The sequence below is a fragment of the Ptychodera flava genome, chromosome 10 (genome assembly GCF_041260155.1).
Source record: "Ptychodera flava strain L36383 chromosome 10, AS_Pfla_20210202, whole genome shotgun sequence".
NCBI lineage: Eukaryota > Metazoa > Hemichordata > Enteropneusta > Ptychoderidae > Ptychodera > Ptychodera flava.
This window is the reverse complement of record NC_091937.1, coordinates 24,896,040-24,918,330: the sequence shown is the minus strand read 5'-3', so window position 1 is coordinate 24,918,330 and position 22,291 is coordinate 24,896,040. Positions and strand designations below refer to the sequence as shown.

Here is a 22,291-nt window from a genome sequence, read left to right as displayed (position 1 = left end):
TGTATATAGACTGGAGATATTTATACGAAAAACAAAGACGCCCTCAAACATGGAGATAAGAAACATGTGATTTGTCTAACTCAAAACCACGGCGTATGGTTCGGGCGCGTAGGTAATTAATGTTATTCGATTGATCTCTGACACCCTACATAACGAACCTCGGCCATGATAGCAACCGCATAATGTCGTAACCCTGGAGATCTAACGTATGAGTACTTCGGTACTACGAACACTGATGTTTATAAAACAGGAAAAGAAGAAAAGCCCTAGCATGAGATTTCATTCAAATAATATAGATGTCAGTGTCTTACTTGGGATGAAGCGTTTAAAACAAAGATCCATCCACCAACAGACCGTTATACAACTAAATGATTACAAAGATAAATCAGTGTTTGATTTAGTCACAAAAAAGTCTGTATATATTTCGCTCATATTCGTAGAATATAACTGAAGATAATACCAGAATAATGGCACGACGGAATCAGCCCATTATTATATGATGAAGTTGTAATCTTATGGGTGATGTCATTAAATTCTTTCAGCGAGATGGTTTTGCCAACTTCAACTGAGTTCTAAGTGACGGCAGAGATGACCTCTGGATAGCAGAGGTCAGTGAACGAATTAACCGGCGATTCTGGGTGATTAGATTTTATCTCTAATCCATGGACAGGCTGACCAAGAGCTTTCGTTTTCCTTTGAATCCCAACCGTGAATGTTGTACATATATATTATCCAGGGCTAGGAGGTCGCCTCTCTTCATTTGAAATCCGACCGACACTTCCCACAATACATCGCGAATATGCTGCAACACTTCCTCTTCAACTTCACTCCCATCGCCATAGTAACAGTGGAAAGGATACCTGTCGTCGGGGATATCCAGATGAGCCCACAGCGGATGATCCTTAAAATATGTGGCATGGTGGGAGTGATATTGATTAAACCACACATCTTCCCCTGAAACAAATTTAAAATGTCACGATAATCTAGAATCTGAAAGCAAACATTTACAGAACACGCAAGATACGGCAGACCTTGTGAGTCTAGTGACGACACATCACTTCGAGACGCCTGTGAAACATGTTGAAATGTAAAGTATTAGCATTGCCGATATAGCCCACAATATGCAATTTTATTTTTGACAATTCCATTCTACTGCCGGAAAAGATATTAAGTTTACAGCACACGGAACTTTTTTATCATGACGACACTGCGGTAATCTATGTCAGGTTTCTCATTGCAGCAGTACAGTGCATGTAGCTCGAGGTTTTGCTTGGGGATCGTGTGTTGAACGGCTTCTGGTTTTGCCGTCTAAGCCACAAAAACTCGAGCTACTGTACTGCAGCAAGGCAAAGATGAGTTCAAAGTACTTCGAAAGTCAAAGTATTTGGACGTTATAGACCCGGTATAGTTTTATTTCCTTTTATGGGACAAAACCAACATAAATTGTCGAGGTGATGTGTTAGTCCATGACAACAACGATCCGATAATTATACAGTGTAGGTGTACACGTCGCTCTCAGTTACAAGCGTCCACAGTGAATATGATACACTTGCCCGAGGCCTATTGAGACAAGCGTTCGTACCACACATTTTGGAATTTGTGACAAGAGTGAGGTTCAAGTGTAGGCCCTCTGCGATTTAAACGATAAGATTAGCCTTCCAAATCGTTTAAGTCCTTACGGTATTCTGCATATGAAAAAGGCGTAAAGTCACCTGTTTTAGGATGGGTCACAAAAGCGGGAAGATTGTACCAGTAGGTGAGGGCGCCATCTGACTCCCATCGATAAGCTCTTTTGTGCTCTACCATATACTTCTCTACATCCGCTCTGTCTTCGGTGAAGAAGCCCTTGAATTTAACAAACGGGGAGATACATTTTGAGCATAGCAGATGACGACACAACTGCTATTTTCTGACACTGTAATGCCATCAGTGCTATCTCTGAACGATAGTTTGGAGCAATATTAAAATTCCGGGAGGGACTACAGCAGAGGGTCAAACTAACGAGCATTCAACAATATCTATACAATATTGTAGTTGATTGAGATAAATATGTACATTCATAAATCACTGACATACATTTTTGTAGTTTATGTTTTTCTTTCTTCTTTGAGAAGGGAGGCAGCTATGACGTTGTGAGACTGATGAGGTATATCTAAACGATGTCACTGGAAAAAAAGCTATATTGGACTGAAATATGGACCTGGAAGCTAATTAGATCACTAAACTTTCTTCTATGCAGAGGGTGCAGTACGAAGGTCTCCGGGAAGGGATATGCTCTCTTCTCCATTTTTAATCTGTCACGTTTTAATTAATGACGTGCATTTGCTATCAGCGATCTCCCGGCTGTCCCAGATCCCAAAGAGGTACTAACTACAGTACCTCTCTTGTCTATACCACTATCACTCATGATAATTATAATATTTTATTTGGCATATGCCCAACGCAAAAAAAAAACATACATCGTAATGCATAAACTATGGAGAGACTTTGACAGCAAACTGAAGTTATATCTAAAAAACAACATTGCAGAATAGCCGTGCGTATCGATCACTTCAGAAGACTAACCAGAGTCTTTCAGTCACAAGTGACAAAGGTGAAACCAAGTGATTAGGGTTGCAGTTAAACTGTTTATTAAGCATGGAAATCTTCAACAGGTAGAGGACAGAAAGGTCATTTTTTTGAAATATCACATTGAAGAGACAGACTACATCACATCCGCCCCCACTTCCCTTCCGGACATGTTTGCATTGTACAATGCGTTTTTACACAGTCCTTCCACTTTGTGGAGGGACTGTGGTTCGTGGCTTGTATTTTTAGTCACGCGAAAAAGTCGAGAAGGGGCTCTTTTCATTGGTAATGCCAGAGTCCTTCAACACACAGAAGGGCAGAGTATACGCTGCAAATGAAATAGCCCCCCCCCCTTTCACCCCGGACTTTAATAACTGTGTCTTCGACACATTCCAATTGCCAACTGGGTACTGGGATAGGAACAAGGCTAGTGTGAGACAGATAAGGTTTCTGAAGGTAATTTTCCCTGAGAATGCTTCATACGAGTACACTCTTAGTTTACAGTGATTGCCATACCTCTTGCCAGCTAGTGTATCCTCCAGGCGTCCTTGTGGGAAGGTGTCTACAGTATCTTATGCCCAGTTTTCTGGCTTTGTCCACGACTTCCGGGTCCAGTTTCTTCACTACCTCCCTGACGTCTGTAATCACACTCTCTCCTCCATGACCGGGCAGAGCAGCCACGTCACAAAAGAAGAAAACCTGAAGAAAAGCCAAAGAGATCTGTTAATGGCGTTTACTTGTTCAGGATCATGGGGGATATGGGCAGGCAGCAGTCAACCTCACGTTGGAGAAATGTTTCATTCTATATCTGACGAGACCAGAACTTTCCAACTCTTGGTTGATGAAATCTAGTCGTTACGCACCGCCGATTTCACGAATGCAGCAGTATCTTTGCTTATTCTTCTCGAACACTCGTAGACTACACTGCCTTCCCGGCCAGCAGGATTTTGACAGATGCAGCTTTTGAATAGGATCATATGGGCTGTGGGAATACCACACTTTCGCTCATACTTAATTTTTTCGCATTAGAGCTGAGTGGAGAAGATGCCTCAGAATCGTCGATTATTTTTTTTTTTTGTTTTTTGTCAAAAGTGCAGCAAGAGTCAGCCGAAAATAATTGTAAAAAATGTAATTCTCAGAACACAGTTACCTCGTTCTGTATTTCATCACAAAGAAAAAACACATTCTGAAGGAGATTTCGTGTTTACTTGCGTCTAAAAAATTAACATATCGCTCTGGCTTGCAAATCATGAGTATGGCAAGAAATTTTACAGTTTCCTTTTTACACTGAGACGAAACTTTAAGGGCAATGCGTCATTTAGATTCCATACTTCATAAATATTTTGCTTATTAAGAACTTCTGAACAATTCGATTGTACGTAAATAATCCTTGTTAATTTCGTTATTATTATTATTATTACTCTTTATTTATAGAGGGTAATCTGAGTTACAAATGAATTGTAATTTACATCAGAGCCCTCGTCAAGAAAGCAACAATAATACAAACTAAATAATTATACATCAACAGAAAAAAAGAAAGATACAACGAAAACATCTAATCCAGAGATGAACCCTCATTGTTGAATTTTAGAAAAAGAAAATTGCGCAATTGAGATTTGAACTGCGATAGTCTTTCGACACTTCGGATGGAAATGGGAATATTATTCCAAATCGTGGTGGCTCGATAAATGAACGACCTCTGTCCAGTGGCTGTTTTGAGAATTGGAGCGTATAAATTCCTGTTACTAGAACCACGGGTATTTATATTACTCATGTCAGAGATATAACGGAACTGGTTTAAGAAATCAGATGCAAGCCCATTCAAGATTTTAAAGGTCATTACAGCAATGAATTATCAATTCGAAAGTCGATGGGGAAGCCAATGAAGGCGAGAGAAAAGTGTACTTGGTAAAACTGTAATGTCAACACCTAATAACCCTGGCCGCTCTCTTTTGAAGCCTGTAAATTCTTTTTAAATTACTCTTTCTGGTGTTTCCCATACAGTACAGCAATAATCGAAAACTGAAAGAAAAGTGGCATTGTAAACTAAAATAAGGACACCATGAGGAGTTAAAGGACGCAGCCTTTGCAAGACTCCTATTCTCATAGATAATTTCTTACACAAGTTATTTACATGATTATCCCAACTTCGAGTACTTTCAATCTCAATACCGAGAAGGTTGTGACTGAAAACATTTGAAATCTCACAGTTGTTTATACATACATTGATTGTCGCATTTGACCCTTTAAATTTTTTTTACCTTTGGTTTTGACGCCACAATCATACTCTTTGTCTTTGTGGTATTGATGGACATCGCATTGTTGTTAACCCAGGTAGAGATACGTAACACATCGTCCTGAATTGTTTTTTCAACTTCATCAATACCATCCCCAGATACACATAAAGTGTGATCATCAGCAATTGACAATATATTTCAACGGGAGCTGTACACGGCCATTTTAATTTCGTGCATCATAAGTGTTTACTCCGCAGGCTATCGATAATAGTTTCAAAGGTTACAGCCATAATTTACTTCGAGGGCGGCCTTTAGAGACGTAAACAACCAGCGCATTACAGCATTACTGACCCTGCAAACGGTAGTTTTCTGAAATCAGCGATGTTAAGTAGGCCTATATGACGGATGAAAGTTCGTATGATATGTATCACGTGAAAAATGCCGAATTGTATAATGGTGACAAAATTAGTCTTGATTATCAATTTACAGCGTGCCATCATTCCCGCGAGCCAGAGCATAATTTCCGCTCCGCTGACAGCTACGCTTTACGGGTAGCGCTAAGCTGTTGCCGTAAAGAGGCGCGTTGTTTACGACGATGCGTGCCATGGGAAGGGCGATCGCAGACGGCTGGGCAAAATATTCCGCCGCGCACTCGAAGTTTGTAATCACAGTTGTGCACGAACCGTAAAAAATGAGGTACTCTCGCAAGCGGGACTTTAATTCGGCAGTCCTTTGCTATGGCAAAAATTCAAGGATTATACAAAGCATTTCATGACAGCCATGAAAGGCAGGTCTCTGCACCGCTGGCCTGTCACAATCACCAGTCGACAGTGTATCAGTGACCTCATATAGCGTTACGTTAGTATAAACGAATCACAGATCATTTCGATATGGTCACGTGACGACCTCTGTATTTTGACAGACAGTCATCGTCCTTGAATTGCTCAAATTCACCCTTGTCAATCACCTGAACGTAGAGTCGATTGTCAGTAAGAGTACTAGTTCAAGTCGCCAGGCCATGGGAGAGACAATAACAGTTCAAAACAGTGTAAAATATGTATTGTAAACAGTGTAAACATCGCGATGTGAAAACTATATTGAGCCAAATTAAATTTGTCCAAAAAAAGAGAAGGATTGCGTCGGTAACAACAAAGACGACATCCAGTTACGGAGATAAACAAAATGTGCGAATTTTTGCAAAGGCCAAAGAACCAGAAACACCATCGGGGAAAGCACAAAAGTCCGTCCCCAGGGGTTGGGTGGGGGTAGGGGTGTCAGCACAGGGTTCTTCTTGCTATGGTTTATTTTTTTAATACGTTTGACTGCGATATGTATTGCCAATAAAGATTTATACCACCGACCTTTCTTTGCAGCTTTGGTTTCTTTGTCTTATGTTAGCACTAGTTTTTGTAACGATTTCTTTTTCTCCTTCGCCGTGCCACCTATTTGTCGTTTGACAATCTTACGCCGTGGAGCTAAAAAGGAGCTCCATGCTCCGAAGTTTTGTCACTGTGTTGCCTCTATTATCTGATGAGTTTGATTGCCTAATTTGCCAAAGTAAGCAAGGGTAAATTACTAATCTGTGGACGCTGTCACCAGATTATCACCGGATTAACTTTGACAAAGTCAACAACGAACACACCAGTAAATTGTAACAAAAGGTTCCCTTACTGGTGCGTTATACTGGTACTGGCCATAGACCCTCGAGAAAACGCTATGTACTGGCGAATTAGGCAATCAAATATAAAAAAGTCAATTATATCGCTATTGTCGGAATAGCTTAACTTGGCTGTGCTACAACACAAAACAAACAGCGGGAAGGCAAGAGTAATAGGGCAGTAATGAGTAATAAACCATTACATTTACGGAATCGAAGAATAACAATCACAAATGAAGAAAAATCAACACCAGTCAAAAGAGAATTCTATTCAAGATTATGTTAATCGATGGAGCAGAATAGGCGCGTTTTCACTGCGATTTGGAAGCCATAGCTTGTCACAGCGGAACTGTGTCTGGGTTGTTTGATATTCTAAGTGCATTGGGTGTGGAAAATGAAATGATGCATATTGGACTCCGTCGTCGAAAGACAGCCATTGCTAGCTACTTAAAATAAATATCTGCGGGCCCGGGAATTTCAAGATTTCGTGAAAGGGCTCTCTTTTTTTTTTTTTTTTTTTTGAAAAAGATAAATTTATTTCAACATAGTCACAAATAAAACAAATCTACATAACAGTGAATGCATTAAAATTACAATGCGTCTTGTCTGAAAAAACAAATAATTAGCTGTTTGATAACAAAGATCCTCATATGAATGCATTCAGGATGCATTCTTCTCCTTCCAGTCTTACAAGGCTTGAAAACTTTGTGATAAAATCCTCAGTTTTGTTCATCATCTTATAAGTGAAATACAATGTATTCATCCATGAGGACAGATAACATTTTAATTGCATGACATAGGATTGAAGGGAAACTTTAATCCCATCAAGAGTAACCGAATTTCGAATATTCCAAACTGTATATTTTACAAAGGAAGTAATACAGTAAATAACGTCAGATGTTGCATTATTATCATTTTCGATTCCTGCAATTGCTAATCTTTTGATATTGATATTATTATCAAAGTTGTGGTTTCTGACAAAGAAAGAAATACATTTCTGCCAGATTTCTTTAACATATTTACACTCAAATAAGATGTGTTCCAGTGTTTCTTCTTGGCCACAAATATGGCATTTCCCATCACTTAAATTGAAAGTTTTGAAAGGGCTCTCTCCTACAGCTTAGTGTAGAAACAGCGCCCTCTTGGCTTATATCAGCATGTACGTGCAGCTTTCCAGTCTCTTGGGAAACAAGCCCAACAATTCTGAGACACACTGAGGCTCGGTTTTAGCAAAGGAAACTTCTTCGAGTCTCAAAACTATAAAAGCGATTTCTTTCGTTGTCTGAATAAGGATATTTCCGTAAATTGCAAATTTCGATAAAAACGGAAAGACGGTTTTAAGAAAGCAGATTCCTCACAAATAATGAAGAAAAATAAAAAATCCAGGAGAAAATTGCAAATACCACCACTGTAACGTGGGGTTAAGTTCTATGACATGTTCGTACAAGCCACATATTATAGGGCAGTCCCGCAGAAAATTCCTGCGTTTTTGATCATTTTGATGTGTGGTTTGTTTTGTTTTGTTTTTGTTTTTTGCGTCGTGTATTTTTTACCTTGGAATGAATATTTAAAACAAAGTTCAAGCTTCAACCGACTACGCATTAATGCACAAAGTGCTTATAGTACTGAGATACACATACAACAGTCATATACGTTTACCGTTTATGATGATTTATTTTCATGTGAATAATTTATTTCGTATATAAAATGTGAAATTATTTATTTCAAATAAAATATACCTATTTGTCGATTGCGTGAATGTATGAAACTTATAATATAGGTACCGAATAAACTTGATGTGTTCAGATGTTCATTGTGTCATACTGTGTGTATGTTCTGCGATCCTGCATCGATACCCTGGAAAGGTACACGGGGTTTTTACGCAGCGAAACGTTCCGACTGTCAAAAGTCTAGATACAGGTTAGCGGTGATATCGTAGCTGTGCTAGTGGCGGCTATCGAACGCGCTCGGGTCAAGGGTCGCCGCCATTGTACCACAGGCGGTGACCCTTGACCCGAGCGCGTTCGATAGCCGCCACTAGCACCGCTACGATATCACAGCTACATACAGATACATGTGGCGATTTCAAACTACAAGCACAAGCTACGTATACAAACATTTACGTTCAGTTATGACACAGACAAGGAGAAGCCAGTTGTTAATGCTTATTTGGAAACGAACGTTGTGATTGGAGTCAATAACAAGGGTAGCCTAAAGTCTACATTTTGTCAACAATTTGTTTCGGCCAAAGTCTTACATCAGGCGAACAGGGCGGGGGTCAAAACTGCTGAACATTATTTTGCTCTACTTGCTATGTGCATACCTCAAGTTCCAATGTATCTAAGGGGCCGCGGATAATTAAAAAACGCGCACGGTAAAACCATAGACATAGCGAAACTCTACTGTCTATGGGTAAACGCAACTTCTGTGTTTAGGGGGAGGGGGTTTAGCTGTATTTCGATTACCGTGCGCAAAAATCGCACTACAAATTTTCCTTTCGCAAAATCTCGCTACATGTTTTTTCTGTATCACAAAATATCGCTACATTGTTTGGCGAGTACCAGTACGCCGGCGCTACACCAGTATTCTTTTGGCATACATGTGAATCAGTGCACGAGTAAAATAATGTAAAATTCATTTTGGATACACTGTTTCACGTTGTATGGGGAAATACCACAGCAAAAAATCTTGACAAAATTTTCATATTACAAAAGAGAGCGTTACGTAATCTATTTGAATTGCCTAATGATTACCCTTCAGTCACGTTTGTTTTCTGTTAGACAAAGAATTGTATACTTATGGCAGTGTTAACTTTCAGGTGTATGACTGGCAGTGTTCTGTCGAATTTATTTGTATTTCAGAGTAATGTCCATTATTATCAAACGCGCTCGGTTTCTCGACAGGATTGTTACATTCCGAAATCTGCTTTAAAAATTGGACAACGGAGTTTTCGCTATCGTGCAACTAAATTATGGAATTCACTGCCAAATGCTATTAGATTAGCTTCGGCTATTGGAAATTTCAAGGTGATTCTGAAAGAATATATAACAAAAAACATTCCGCTGTAATCTTATTTATTTATTCTTACCAGATTTGTGACTTGTTGATTATCGAGCCCCGGTGAAAATTACTCATTTGAGTAACTCGGACGCTCAACTAGTGTAAATAAATAAATAATGCCATTCTATTGGTTGCGTCATTGTTGAGTTGGCCCTAAACAGAGATTGATTTCAGAGGGACACTACGGCCCAAAGGCGCCCAATTTTGTACGGTAATAGCGTCCCGACGTTTCGCCACACATACGTGGAGTGCGCGTTCAGAGAGTCAATTTCACCTCCCGCGTCATGTTGAAAATTTCGCCGTATTTCCTTGCTGCACAGCTAAATATTAATGAAAGAGTAACAGGTCCTATTTCCCGTATATGCTGCCTTACAATTATAATATTTTGGGAAGAATTTCACATGGGAATTCCAAAAATACGTAAGCGATAACAGTCATATGCAAAATTACGTAAAAACACAGTCAACAGCAAAACGATCTTCAACTCGTCATTTCATAAAAATAAGAGGGAAACTCAAAAAAATAAAACCATAGAGTTTTAGTTACCCTTCATGATATCTGTCATACAAAATATTATAAAAAATAACAGCGAAATAAAAAAGTTAAACCAACGGATTTTTTCAGATGTATTTTTCATTTTACGATGTGTCTAATCAGCTCGATTTCCCATAGAAAACAATGGCGTTTTATGTACTGAACAGACCGTACAACTCTCGCTCGTTCAAATTTCTCAATTCTGAACCAATGATAGTGAAAAATGGCACAGTGTTTCTTTGATTTATATACAAAATTCCTGTCGTTTTAGTTTTTTGAATTTCTCGACGAAACATGTTTTAGATGCATTTTATTTTTTCGATCGCTGAATTTTTGCTCTTGCCCTCAATAAAATGGCGATCTTACGGCGTTTGCATATGCAGAATCAGGGTCTTATATTGACGCATTTTAATCAGTTAGCGTCTTTTAAATTGTACAGTCCAAATACCTGTCAGGTTGTTGTAATTTACACCAAATTTTGGCGAATATCAACTATGAAAATTCCAGTAAACTGCAAAAATAACACAGAACAGAGGCGAACGGGCGTAGAGTCTCCACTGTAATCGTGCAGTGAACGTTATCGATCGATATTCTTTTGTCCGAAATTGTTACATTGTTGTCTCACTCACTCGCGTGTAGTTCCCCGTTCACAATGGCGCCAAACTACGCCGAAGTGCGCCAAAATGTGCTGAAACGTACGTAAAACTATCACCAGAACTGAAAAAGTGTCGTCGATATACTTTCAGTACAGGAACCAACGGATACCTTGATGTTAAAGTGTATAAGTCAATATACGGGTAATTGTGGAAATGTTTATGACGTGACCTCAACACACGAGCGCCCAGCACGAGCGGCACCCAAACAGATTTTCGATCGATAATCTATTGAAAATAAATTGATACAATGTTCGCCGTTGTCAATAGCGACCGGGTGAAAGCCATGTTCCATAGAAATAATGCTTCGCGGAATACCGTACACTGAGGCATACTTTTGGGCCGTAGTGAACAAACACAGGAGTATGCGGGTGGCGGTCGGTAGTGTATGCTTGATTTCATGGCAATGTAATTACTGATTGTTGGATGCAGATACAGAATGAGGCTTGGGTGGATTTTCGCAATTCGAAACTTTCGTTTAGGGAAGGGGAAGGGGGTTGAGGACAAACGCACTTAGTTTATTTCGTTAATACCGTGCGCATGTTTTAATTATCCACGGCCCCTAAATGCCCGGGGGTAGCTGTACTGTAGCTGTACATAAACGTACCGATATAGCTAGTTTCTGAGACCCTCTCTCAAGGGCAGGTTTGTAAAAACTGACCCTCCCCTTCGAAAAAGTGACATATACCACTCTTCTCAATAACTGAAAGCTCCCATAATAACATAACACAACCGATCGCACGGCCTTCAGGGCCCAGATCTGGGCCCCTGAAGGCGTGAGACTGCAATATAGCAGCACGCTCGCTCGCGCGCTTCATTGTATGTGTACAATGGCGGACTTGGTTTAATAGCTGTGAGTGCCGCGTAATATACGCAGCACTCACAGCTATTTCCCACCTGAGAGTGTCATCACCAGGTTTCCGCGACAAAAACTCTGCCGTATTCAATTACAAATGGGCAATGCAAATGATGGAATGTGTCAAAACCGATGCTGTGTTTTCATTTACAGTAAGCTACGGGTTTAATACTACGTTAGACTGGCCATAGACTTTAAAGTCTATGGACTGGCCCCCAGTCGCCTGGCTTTTCTCGGCAGCTGAGTTACTAGCTAGGCATGGCCAAGCGTCTATGGGCAAAGGCGTTCACCCCTCGATCTAGGCATCAGCCTACCATTAGCGCTACGGTCTGCTTATGTTTAGTCCTTCAATTTATTATATGTTTTGGTACTTATATGCCCACACACTTGGAGCAAGCTAAGTAGACGTGAATAGAGTACACATATCTGACGTTGGCATCTGTATGCATGGCATACATTACATGTAGACACACCCACCCCATGATCGATAGATGCTGGACAACAGACAATAGAGAGGGGCATACACAAAATTAGATCGCAATCCCGACATGGTGGGATATCCCAAAACTTCACGCTATCGGCGCTAGGCTGACCTTTACCTTCATAGGATAATGATCCGAATACGCCATTTCGTTGTGGGGTTCGATGGAGTACTCAGGCGGGTCGTTACTGGCCGTAAGAACATCCGCAGCAACCTTATGACGAACAGCAGTGCCGCCTTCATACCCGATCAATGAGTAGTCCATGCTTCGCACGAACATTGAAAAGTCATCTCCGCCTTGTAAAGGCAATCCACGGAATAAAATGGCACCATAGATGTGCAAGTCGCCCTCAATGATTTCACGGGCATCCTTCGCAAAATCACCGATGGGTGTGGAACCTGTGCTGGGAGAATTGACGGTGTACAACGCGGGAAAGTTGTCTCTTGGACTCGCAACATAAGTCGGATATTTGCTGCCAGCACTCAGTGCGCCAGGGAGCCACTTTCGCCCGGCCAGCAGAGCCGTTGTTTGGGCCGGTATATCAACTCGTTCTTTATATTTAAACTTCGTACCGCACCTTGTTGAGGTTGAGTACAAGCGTGAGCGGTTCACTGCTTGTGACTTCCAAAGTTGGCGGAAAACAATGCTGACAGACCACATTGTAATGCCTTCGTACGGGTATATGTAGCGTGAGTCGTAAGGAGGTATTTATAAAAGCGCTCAGGCGTCCCGTTTTGGCAGGAAGGTCATAGTCTACATGTCAATTGGTGATTTGCATGGGAGCCTTCATTTTTACCGGGGGGAATAGGGTCACTTGAAATCGAGGCCGTTGATAAAACGGATGTTGTGTGAGGTCATGTAATCTGCTGATGTGCACTTTGATGGGGTCATATTTGGATAAGAATTCAATGGGACAAATTAAAACTCTCAGCAAACATGATAACAAATATTGGCTACCTGTGTCACAGGGGCACAAGGCATCGTCAGTACAGCAAGAGTGTAAAAAATTAATGAATTTATGATTATAAATACTGCTTATAAAATTAGATATTTGTCATTATTGTATACTTACAAAAATGACCTATTAAAGCATTCGAATCCTGAATGATGTCGTCAGTTTTCATGCCAAAATCGTGCACTTGCACTACAGACCCTGTTTTTAACAAATTTATGAGTATTGATATTCTTGATAAAAACATAATATTTCTGTCAATATTGTATACTTACAAAAGTACCCTACAACACTCGAATCCTAGATGATGATAAGTATTTATGCCAAATTCACACAGTTGTTGTATAGACCCTCAAATAATAGTTACAGCAGCAGCATGGCGCAGTAATTTATGCAAGGGCTCAGCAGACTCTAAAGTTAAAGCACTGTCATGTCCAGGGAGTCTGCCTAGGCAGTACAGTGACCGCGCACATCAAGTTACCGTGCAATGCTACCGCTAGACTCTCGCCCAGTCGCTTGTACCGCTTGGTCTCGCGTATTGGCGTAGCTTCCGGTATATGCTGGTACAAGCTCGTGCCTTCCGCACTCGACCTCGCGTCTTCGGCGCTCGATCACCTATGTTGTATTTTATTGTAAGGGAGCTTTCAGTAATTACAGGGGAGTGGGCCGGGGCATTGGGGGGGGGGAGGTTCACTTTTTTAGAAAACAGCTCAAGGGGGGTCTCTTTTTATAAATCTATCTTGGGGGAGGGTCACTTTTGACAGAAGCTTATTTATTGGCCAAAACTTTGATTGTCCGTGTGATATTTCCTGAATAGGAAATCACCAACAAAATACGTAAACATTATCCACAATTTTCACAAGCAAAGAAGATGCAGTAGTATCCTACATTAAACACCTGTGTGTGTATATCAATTACCAAACGTACATAAATGCAAAGATATTGTCAATTTTTATATTGAAAAAAATTGTGCATAGTTCTCTCATAGACTACTATGTACAGTAAATCAACTTTTCAGTGAAATTCCAAAATCAAATTTCTTGCACAAGCATGGACTTGTAACCACTCTAGTCTAATCAAGAACAATAATGTAGATAATCCAGCATGCATAAATGCACGGATCTATCTAATTTTGTACTGGAAAAAATATTTTCATAGTTTCATCATAGACCGCCATGCATAGTGAATCGACATTTCGGTAAAATTCCAAAATCAAATTTCTTGCATAACCATGGACTTGTAACCACTCTAGTCTAATCAAGAACAATAATGTAAATAATCTTGCATACATAAATGCACAGATTTATCTAATTTTGTACTGAAAAAAATTATTCATAGTTTCATCATAGACCCCCATGCATAGTGAATCAACATTTCGGTGAAATTCCAAAATCAAATTTCTTGCACAACCATGGACTTGTAACCACTCTAGTCTAATCAAGAACAATAATGTAAATAATCCAGCATACATAAATGCACAGATTTATCTAATTTTGTACTGAAAAAAAAATATTCATAGTTTCATCATAGACCCCCATGCATAGTGAATTGACATTTTGGTGAAATTCTAAAATCAAATTTCTTACACAACCATAGACTTGTAACCACTCTAGTCTAATCAAGAACATGAATATCAATAATCAAGAGTACACAAATACAGAGATTTACCTGTTTTGGGGTTGGGAAAAACTATTCATAGTTTCATCATAGACACCATGGATAGTGAACCAACTTTTTAGATGAAATTCAGAAATCAATTTCTTCTACACGAATGCACATTTTACTTCCCAATTCAAGCAAAGTACATTTAAATACATTATCAAACATATATAATATACAGATATAGCATGTTTTGTGGGGGAAAATTGTCAATAATTTGCCTGATAGACTCCATGTATTATGATTTGATATTTTTGGATGAAGCACTAAATCAGCCTCATCTTGCCTTCTTATAGTTGCACAAAATATGGTGACCCTCCCTCAAATGTATGAAATACCATATCTCTTCAAAATTCTTGCGTGATAAATTGCGACTGTCCCTCCAAAAACACCAGCCCTCCCCTCTGTAATTTGTCCTTAACATAACAATTGAACCAATTGTTATGTAAATTAGCTGATACTGTTTCAGTTATTTCTGGGGAGAATACCGCAGTGGTTGGGGGGAGGGTCAAGTTTTAGAATGTCGGACAAGGGGAGGGTCACATTTTAGACAGGAGGATAGGGGAGGGTCACATTTTACGGTACAGGTGTGCGCGAAATTCCCCCGGCCCTAATTACTGAAAGCTCCCTAACCGAACTACTTTATACCGCGACGCGTATGCGTGACCTTCGCTGGTATATGCGTGACCTTTGTTGCCACGTTCATATATTATACATGTAAAACATCTGAGCGAATAAGATTTGTTCCACTCCGAATGTCATTGTGATCATGGTCAAATTTTTGTTGTTTGCAGTCAGTTCACGGGCATTGCACTTAGGTACAAGAACAGTTGTGCCAAAAACATAAAAACGAATTTGTATGTTTTGCCGACACCTGTCATCGTTCGCGGCCGGACCCATACGCTGCTGAAGATTACGGTCCCCGTTTGACAGTGCATTATCTGCATCATGATAGAACCGCTATACGACAAGTTTCCTGTTGACGAGTTTAAGTATCTAGATGGTGAATTACGTTGTTTGCAGCCATAAATGAGCCACAAAAATCCAACCGCACTGAAAATACTCGCGACAGACAAGGTGCAGATATTAACCGATTTGCCTGTCAGTGAGATTCACAGGGCTTGATCGTGTCCGGTGCGGGTTTCGGATACCATATATCAAGATACTGGGGAAAGTCAAACTTTCGTTTAGGTTCTTCAAAGAAGTTTAGTTCTATTTAGGCAAGCCAGTAACGAAAATATGCGAGTAGACGATGTAAATACCTTTGAAATGCTTTACTCATACAGCAAGAAAATCACGATCGAGTAACGACGATACAGCTTACAGTGTACTCACTTCACGTTTTCCCTAATCCGCTCACAAATTGCTTTCTAAGATGGTAAATTCGGCATATTTAACGTCTCAGGACATGTATAATTCTTGGATATAAACTGACTGGTACGAGTATTAAATCCACTGTGCATTCATAGATGTCGCAGAGGTCGATCGAGTTTGAAATCGAACGCTGGCGCGGCGCGACTATTTTGATCCGATTTTGGCGAGCCTAATAGTTTTCGGGAAGGGATGAGGTGATGTTCAAAACACAAAAACACACTCACTTCACACACTCCAGTCTCCACTCTATGTCAGTCTCCACTCCAGTCTCCATTCTATGTTTTACGTCCACCGCCATTATAAGCTAGAAATAAATCTTCTTCAAATTGTGACAACCTGTGTCGACATCTTAATGTTTAAATTGTTGGCTTTAAAAGTGTGCCATAAACCCTCCCTTGAAGTGATGTATCCGCATTTTGACTCGTTGCTGCGTAACTCGTCAAAGTGCGGACACATCTGTTGTCGACGTCACTCGAATACGACGCGGTATCGCCCAAACTTCGTGTAATAACCCCTAAATACTGATCATCATTCAGGATTCGAGTGCTGTAGGGTACTTTGGTAACTGTATTAAAAGTAATGACAAAAACATTATTTTTTAACAAGAATATTCGAAATCATAAATATATCATAACAGGGTCTGTGGTACAGCTGCCTGAATTTGGCATGAAAACTAATCGACATTCAGGATTCGAGTGCTGTAGGGTTCTTTTTAGACTTGGTTCAAGTCGGTGAATTTTAAAAAAATAAAATCATTTATAATAGTTTCTCTTGTGTCTCTCCTATTTCGTACAAACCTATCCGGAATTTGGCAGCTCACGCCAGGTTTTCCCAGCGATTGAATGCGTCACGTTTGAGTCTGCGCAGTAGTGAGTTAGTTTCTGCCGGATTCACTGTATAGCGTTCACTCCGCTCATCGCGTTCACCCTACTCATCGCGTCCACCACAGGTGTCCGGAGTTGCCGGTGTACATGCATAGAGAGAATTCTCTCTATGCATGTACACCGGCAACTCCGGACACCTGTGGCGTCCACTCACGCGCGCGTTTCACATGAAAGCAAAATACAAATCGCATTGCGTTCACTCTACTCAAACATTCACAAATCACAGACTTAACCAAGTCTAGGTTCTTAAATTTGTAAGTATACAACAATGGCGGAAATATATAATTTTTATGTACAGTGTTCGTAACGATAAATTTATTAATTTTTTTCCACTCTTGATAAGCTTATGAATGATAACGCCTTCTGACCCTATGCCTGTGTCAGCAACCTGAAAAACTTTTGAATAGCACAACATACCCTTCACGTTTGAAATCACTATAAGGAAATGATGTGACGCACGATCTTGCTTGTTGACTTGACTTTCATGATTTAAACTTTCCGTGTAAACTGTGTGTATGAATATAACTACAGTCAGTACAGTGGTTCAATTCTGTCAATTGCCATCTATGTCAATACAGCTGCAGCAGTTTAATAACTTTCTATGAATAAAATTGCGTAACTTTAAAAACAAGGAAATGAGCGTCAAAACTAGCTAAAACCGGACATCAGTGGGACTTAGTAGTTCTTCGGTTTTGAGAGGTCCCCGGTCGGAGAGAGGGAGGGGAGGGCAAAGTGTAGCTCTATCATCCTAACCTTAATATGGAACATTGCACCCCGGCGTTTTTCTTAACTTATTCTTGTGTAGTTGTTACATTCACTTTGACATCAATTCTGCAGAAAGGTCAATAACCGGGTTCAGGATTGTGAACAATGTGCGATAGCGATACGGACTGTGAGGAATCAAACAAGTACAACTACTAGTAACTGTTCTGGTGTTTATGGTGTGTTGGCCACTGATATGTGCCTTGGCCATACGTCATTATCAAGGAGAGACACTTAGGCTGCGTTCACAAATATCGATGGGGGGGGGGGCTGGAGGAATCGCGATTGAAATCTTTTTTTTTCAGACCCCTCCCCCTCAACACCCTAAAAAATTTCAAATGCCCCCTCTATATGATCAAAATGTTTAAGTCCCCCAACTATCACAAGCCCGCATGTTTGTAAAGGATGTGCATGCAGAAAAAAATCACGTATTGCGGCGTTCCGCTCACAGGTGTTCAACACTACCGGTACACTGTTGTTATTAGCACTTTGTAAAGTCATATACCCAAGACAAGTTCTTAAATATTCGTTTTAAAGGCATCAGTGAACTTTTTGGATTTATCAGTCAACGCCGACTTTAGTTTTTCCATCTCTGGCCTGGTCATCAATTGCTCCTGCCGAAAAGCACAAAAAATGACGATCATGAGAGAGTAGGCAAATTGTGAATTCTGGCTAATTGCCATATTGTAAAAAACTGAGTACAGTGACCTACTGAGTAAAAATTGTTTCAAAAGTACAAGACATATGAATTAGATGCTACTCAAAATTGACAATATTGGAAGGCTAAACTATCATAACGTTTTTATCTTTGAAATTTTGGGTGTAATAATGGCAAATTTGGCTAAAAATAAATAATTTCATTTATTCACATATTTTTTTATTTAGTCTTTACTGTTCAAAGTTTTACTTTTGTATTATTTTATGACAAGAATGTGAAAATTTAGAAAATCAAGCATGGTGACCCCATCTTTTTTCTTTGATATTTGATTATTCTCATATGCCAGAATTCAAAAATTTGGGATAACTTTTCAAGTCTCCTGGTCTTCCATATGTTGCTCTCTGGCCTATATGTTTCGCTGTAATGAACGCCATTTGACCAAAACTCTTCTTCAACTACCATGTACATCAGAGTCAGAGCTTTGCCACTGCTCTGGTATGCAGTGACAGCGACACTGCAGTAGCAGGGCGGTACCTGCATGATAGTGACACTGCCCGGAGGCAGTAGCTGTATTAATTTAGATAATTTTGACAATATTTTTGTTCAGTTTATACAACTGAGTTCTTGTTCTACAGCATGTTGAACTGTCCAGTATTCAGCTTGCTATCACAGCCTGTGTATTTGTAGCATGCATTTGTATCACTGACAACTGACTGTCAGTCTGGACTCTAATTAAATCATCACCTAATACATATTAATGTATACAGGCTTTGTCGACAAACTGAATATTGTGTGTTTGAGCATGCTGTAGGGAGACAGCAAGAAACTGTAGTTGATATATTGCATAGAAATATTGCAAAATCATCAACATTTGCAGCTTCTGCCCTGTTATTTATAGGCTTGTTTGGTTTTTTACAACAAATCACACATGTTTAGATTTTTTCGAGATAAAAGTCATGAAATGTAACAAAATGGTTTCTAGATTTTGTTAAACTTTTACAAACATTACAACAATTGGATGACATAAAAATGGTATTCATTTTTCATTGAATTACCTACAAAAATTTGAATTGGAAAATGTAAAACATAAAAGGGAACCAAAAAATTTCAAGTCCCTTCTACAGGTAGAACAAAATTTTCAAGTCCCCCCTCTACTACCCCCAAAATTTTCGAATCCTCCCTGAATACCACAAGCCCCCCCTAACCGTTTTTTGTGAACGCAGCCTTAAGACGAGTATGCATTTCAACTGCATTCATACAGAGACAGTCTACTGTCTATGATTCATACTACTCTTTGTCTCGTGCCCATTGTTTGAACTCGACTGCTTAGTTTCCATAGCGGACAGTTTATCAAGGAAGCATACCAATTAATTATGCATTCCAGTTAATGGGTACTGTTGTAAACAAACGAAGTGTACAAATAACTGCTAAACGGGTACTCTTTTGGACAAAGAAACTTTACTCTGCTGGTAAACCAGTACAAAAGAAAAGTCCGCAAACGGTAAACCAATACAATAGAAAAACATTACATATTCATTAGTTCACTTACATAATATGAAATATGCACATAAAGAAACACATGTGACGAAAGTATTTTCCGACTACAAAATTTTCCAATATTTCAAAATTGTACCTCAAATTTCACATTAGCTTTCACGATATTAATTGTGACAAACGAGTCTGCTGATTTAGTGTCATGGTGGTAGATTGTTCATCGTTTGAGTCTGGTGCTTTACTAACAGTGGCGCCCTCGGACTTTTACCGCACTGAGACCCCAAAAAGTGTCCGCTATTCTTGGTAAACCTCCTCGTACTCGTATTATAACTACCATGTAAATAACCAGTGCATAGATCAGTTGTATATACGTGTCTTTACGAACAAGAGAAGAGACACGGCCGGCAAGATGTAACATCTTTGTGTAAGAAATAAACGTTGTTATCTGTCAAGACTTTGAGCCTCTTCGCAGTTTCAGTATCCCAACGTCCTTTCGCTAGCTATCCCCGGAGGGAGACGGTGAACAATAATACAGTATAGGTTATATAGGTAGTAGTACTTCACATGTCGAAAGTGCATGTGATGAAGAGCCATACCAGTAGTGTCATGCGAAAGCTGCTCTCCGAATCTTCAAAAAAATAGTCAAATAATAGTCATGTTAGAGTAACTATCTCCAGCTGAAAACCCGATAGCGTGAAGATAACCCGTTTTGCTGCCGTCCATGACGATGGGAATCAACCTGGACTAATACAGACTGAGAATTGGGTGTTTTACTGCACTAATCAGTTCTTGCCATTTGCAAACTGAATCTATGTACCAGATTTGATTCTGATCTGATGAGCCGTTTTTGAGATATTGAGTACACAGACAGACAGACAGACAGACAGACACACAGACACACAGACACACAGACAGACAGACATCGCTGCGACATATGCCCACGTGTGTCAACAAATGAGCAAAATATACAACTTTGTAGTTACACTCTTCAGATACAGTTTCATTTGTACAACAACATGCTTGCCATCGGATTGTGTATTAAAGCTCCATTAGCTGTCCCATTTAGCTTTTTTCTGGATTGTTCTCCGTTTTGACTCGTTTCAGGTGTTAATCCCTGGGCTATGATGGAATAGATACCAAGTGCATACCTTGTCGATGCAGTCTAAATGGATATAATCAGCATTTTTAAGCATTTTTACTTTACCTAATTTGCATATTTAATGAATTTTTAAAATTAGGGATATATATTTGAATTTACATGACCAAAATTGATGAAACTTGCTGTGTACGTTAAAGATACTATTATGTAGGCTAACTTTATTGAAAGGCATTAAGCATTTTTGCTTCAGCCAATTCCTAATTTGTGTATTAATGAACTTTCCTAATTAGGGATATATACTTGGATTATTTGATCAAAGTTGGCATAACATGCTATGTACATTGATGATTATACCAGGTTATATCAATATTGGACGTCATTTCGCATTTAAGTTTTCATGTTAGCTAATTTATAGTTTGCATATCTAATGAGCTTTCAAAGTTTGGAATATATAGTTTGAAGGACTTGACCAAAGGCGATTACATTTGCTATATAAAGTAATAAAGTGGTGATACAATGACAGCAGTCAAAGAAATTAATATTTTTTTCAGCTAATTACATATTTCAATACTTAATGACCTATAGAGTTAATCTGTGGTGAATTATGTTCATTATGTTGATCATAATACTTTCAATGAAGTTGCAAACATGTGGCAAAGGTTCAAATTTACACATACATGTAACTGCAATATATAATGAAACACGTGAGCATTTACAGTTCATATCTGGTTTGCATTTGGTAAGAAGCAGCACATTTTTACAGACAGAAATATTTACAGCTAATAAGACCAATATTTCCACGTGTCACATGTCCACGTGTCAGGGGAATGCAGGCAACTTTGATACCGATGTAAATGAAATAAGCGTTATTGTGCATTTGTCCTAATATGCATAATTATCGACTTATTATTGAGATCTTGTTGTTTTAATTAACCATTTTACTGGTGTCGATGACCGCTAGCCTAGGTTCATTAACCTTTGTTTGAGATAAAATATCTCCGTAACTCTCTCTGTCTTTCAAGCAATGCGCCCCGCATTGTTATCCATAAACTAGTTACATCTTAATAAAAAGTGTAAAGAAAGTCAGAGATCGTACATTTACAATAAGTTGTAAAGTCTTTAAAAAAAGCGAAAAATTACATATTAAATTCCTTCTTTACATCGAGTTTTAAACGGCATAAAGATGGCCATCCTCGCAACTCTGAAGAAAATAAGTGCACTTTTGTTTCATTTCCCTTACTTCGTCTTCATCACATTGTCTTCTCTCTATATAACAATACCATATATTCTTATATTCAACTTAACTATTTTCTTACTACTTAATTGCGCATATTCGTCATTATATGGGGCAGAGTGGGATAA

At 39.3% G+C, this 22,291-nt stretch overlaps 1 protein-coding gene across 1 annotated transcript; it reads right to left on the bottom strand.

Annotated features, from left to right (window-relative positions):
* Positions 1-391: 391 nt before the first annotated feature.
* LOC139142312 (dapdiamide synthesis protein DdaC-like) lies at positions 392-12,786 on the bottom strand. Its single transcript, XM_070712215.1, has 4 exons — positions 12,165-12,786; positions 3,085-3,267; positions 1,713-1,845; positions 392-954 (listed from the first exon to the last, which is right to left on the bottom strand). The coding sequence occupies exons 1-4, from the start codon at positions 12,705-12,707 to the stop codon at positions 656-658; spliced, it is 1,158 nt and encodes a 385-aa protein (XP_070568316.1). The 5' UTR covers positions 12,708-12,786; the 3' UTR covers positions 392-655.
* Between the last annotated feature and the right edge of the window lie 9,505 nt (positions 12,787-22,291).